This window comes from Panicum virgatum, chromosome 6N, assembly GCF_016808335.1.
Source record: "Panicum virgatum strain AP13 chromosome 6N, P.virgatum_v5, whole genome shotgun sequence".
NCBI classification, from domain to species: Eukaryota; Viridiplantae; Streptophyta; class Magnoliopsida; order Poales; family Poaceae; genus Panicum; species Panicum virgatum.
Window position 1 is genome coordinate 9,363,537 of NC_053150.1, and position 3,124 is coordinate 9,366,660.

The 3,124-nt window shown below is 64.5% G+C and overlaps 1 protein-coding gene across 1 annotated transcript; it reads right to left on the bottom strand.

Annotated features, from left to right (window-relative positions):
- Positions 1-1,092: 1,092 nt before the first annotated feature.
- On the bottom strand, positions 1,093-2,823 carry LOC120677413. The gene is made up of 2 exons (XM_039958571.1): positions 1,816-2,823; positions 1,093-1,724 (listed from the first exon to the last, which is right to left on the bottom strand). The coding sequence occupies exon 2, from the start codon at positions 1,702-1,704 to the stop codon at positions 1,315-1,317; it is 390 nt and encodes a 129-aa protein (XP_039814505.1). The 5' UTR covers positions 1,705-1,724; positions 1,816-2,823; the 3' UTR covers positions 1,093-1,314.
- Between the last annotated feature and the right edge of the window lie 301 nt (positions 2,824-3,124).

The following is a 3,124-nucleotide window of genomic DNA, read 5'->3' on the forward strand; positions in this document are numbered from 1 at the left end:
AAACATGGGCATGGGTGCATATGGCAAGAATAAAAATCAAAAGAGCCTCGGGGCCTCATGTCATGGGAAGGTTCGGAGTTTACGTGTCCTTTGTTTGTCCACATGTTTGTCCAGGGGAAGGAGCTATCATGGGGTCCACACAGGCTTTTTTTTACCCACGGCGCCCTCCCACCCTCGCACACACACACTCTCTCTCCCGGCCTTCCTCCCTCCGTTCGCAACCTCCTCGTCACCCCCGCCGCCCGCACTGCCGCAGCTCCTGCCGGCCGTGCCGCCGCAGCTCCGGCCGTCCGCGGCTCCCTCTCTCTCTCTCCCTCCCTCCCTCCCTTTCTCGCTCTCCTTCTCCCATGGCGGCCTCCCCTCCGCAGCGCCTCACCTTCGCGGCGGAATCCCCGAGCGGCGCCTCGGCGGCGGTGGACCCAGGGCGGCGGCGCGCCTCGAAGACGAAGGAGGAGCTAATCTCGCAGCGAAGCGGGGGCCCCGCACGCGCCTCCTCCTGCCGGCGACTATGGGTGGCGAGGCCCTCCCCTAATCCCTCGGATCCCCGCGCGGGTGGCCATGGCAACGGCGGAGCGCTGCCCCGGGTGCGAAGGCCGGCGAGGGCGATGTTGCGCGGGAGTTGCGTGGGCGCGGGCGCGGAGGAGCGAGCGCGGCTCGGGCGGCGGAGCGCGTCGCGGAGGCCGGCGCGGCGCCGAGCAGCAGCTCCATTGGATCTTGATACTGGGATCTGCGACGTGGATCTGCGGCGGCTGCGGGCCTTCCCCTCCTCTCTCCCCCTTCTCCTGCAGACGGAGCTCGAGCGGTGGGCGGCGGCGCAGCGCTGCTCTGCGTCGGAGCGCTGCGCTGCGCAGGCGGAGCGCTGCCCTGCGCCGCGTGGCATGGGGGGCGGTGGCGGCGTCCAGCGACGGTGGTGGCCTGGAGTAACGGTGGTGGCGTCTAGCGCCGGGGGAGGAATGGCCATTCGATGGCCCGATCCGACGGCCGCTGCTTTTCCGGGCGACGTGGCACGCTATGCTTCCAGAGAATGGCCCGGAGCGGGACGCATTTTCGTGTTTTAGAGATTACATGGCCAGCCAGAGCAAAGGAACAGACTGAAAACTACAGTAGCACAACTTCATTCCCTTTTATTTAGGATCTCAAATAGTATTGATTGAGCTTGAGCAAGCCCAGGTGACATGGAACTGGAAGACATTCTCCAACAAGGCTAGCGCACAGTGCATCAATCGAGCATTCCGATACAGCGACAGCGAGGAGATACAGCAATTCAGGAGGTATCAATCGAGCAGCAGTGCATCCATCCAAGAACTGAACCAGCTACTGGCCGAGAATTCCGACACTGATCAGGGAGAGCCCGACAAGGAGCAGAGCAGACATGCCGAGGCAGAGCACCGGGCCTGCCTGGCCGGAGACCGCGGCGACCGCGCAGGAAGCCATTACGAACCCCGCGACGGTGAGATGGCGGCGCAGGAAGTATGCTAGCGCACGTGCACCGGTGAAGACCGCCGGGACGACGGGTGCCGCTGGTGCTGGGTCACTGGCCATCCGGACGCCGACGGCGACGAGGTTGGCGCCGGCGAGAACGCCCGTGAAGCTGAGGATTAAGCCGAAGCCGCCGCCGCCGCCGCCGGAGCTTATGCCCACGCTGGCGGAAATCAGCATGATTGTGAGTCCGGCGGCCCTCGCCGTGCTCCCCGGAGTGGTCATCGCCGCAGTCCCCTGTTTCGCTGGGGTAGAACCAAAAGGAACAAACAATTCAGTGGGAAAATAGTGGTGCAGCGACATGGCCGGCGATGGGCGCAACAGCAAGAACATTACGCTCGATGCAGTGATCCTGGGCAGCAAAGAGCTAGCTCGATGCCGACGCTGCCGGCCTTGACGACGCCCTTCCCGTGGCTGCTCCGCGCCGTTGCAGCTAGCTGGTTCCGAGGCTGTCGCCTCTACTTATACAGGCGCGCGGGCCCACCTGGCAGCGAGCCGGGCCGGGATTTCCGATCCCCCGCGGCGGTGTCGGGCCTCGCGAGCGATATGTGGGGCCACGCGTTGACGTGGGCCCCACCGGTCAGCGAGACGTCGCGCGTGGGAGTGGTGGTTTGGTTGGCAGCTGCTGTCGGCGGATGCCGTCGGCGGATCGCCGTCCGTCAACCCGGCGCTCGCCCCGGTTGTTGGAACTTTGATCCGTCGCGGCGGGTCGCCATCCGTCAACCCGGCGCTCGCCCCGGTTGTTTGATCCGTCGCGCGGATGCCAATCAATCAACCCATCAATCTCTGCTAGTTCAAACTCGAACAGAAGGAGAGCGCAGGGGAAGCGAGAGGAAGAGATGGGGCGCAGATTGAATCAAACCTTTAGGTACTTGATCGGATGGAGCGGCGGCGGCGTCACAGATCTGCGACGGGCGTCGTGCGACGGGCCGGCGAGTGTGGGCGCGATGGCCAGCGAAACGGCGGGGCGGAGGTCACGGAGCGGATGGCGGCGTGATGCGGTCAGCGAACGGCGGGATGGAGTGGATGGCGGGCGCGGAGGTACTTGATGGACGGAGCGGCGGCGGCGTCACAGATCTGCGCCGGGCGACGTGCGATGGGCCGGCGAGTGTGGGCGCGATGGCCAGCGAACGGCGGGGCTGAGGTCACGGAGCGGATGGCGGCGTGATGCGGCCAGCGAACGGCGGGATGGAGTGGACGGCGGCGCGGAGCGGATTGAGCGAGCGATGGGCTAGCGATTGCGCGATTGTAGGGAAGGACGCGGGATTATCGGCGGGACGGAGCGGACGCGGGCGGGCGGGGGCGTGTTGAAATTAACCCTCAATCGATCACCATTATGTACATAGCTTTAGTTAGTTGGCTCCTTTACTAATTTTAGCTATTAGCTGCACGTTCGGGTGCATGCTACGTGAGCCTGACGCACGCTGCGTTCGTGCGGGGCGCGTCCGGGTCCTAGGGACGTGGTGCGGAGGCTGCGGGATGGCGCGGTCAATTAGCGACGTGCTCACCGCACGTTCCGGGAGATTAACTCCCACGTTTGCTTCGTCGTTTCTTTAAATTCCTAGTCAATACAACAGAAAACGCTGCAGCATTCTGCAGCACCAAAACACCCTTGTCCAACTGTGTTCTTGCGTGCGTCTCCTGG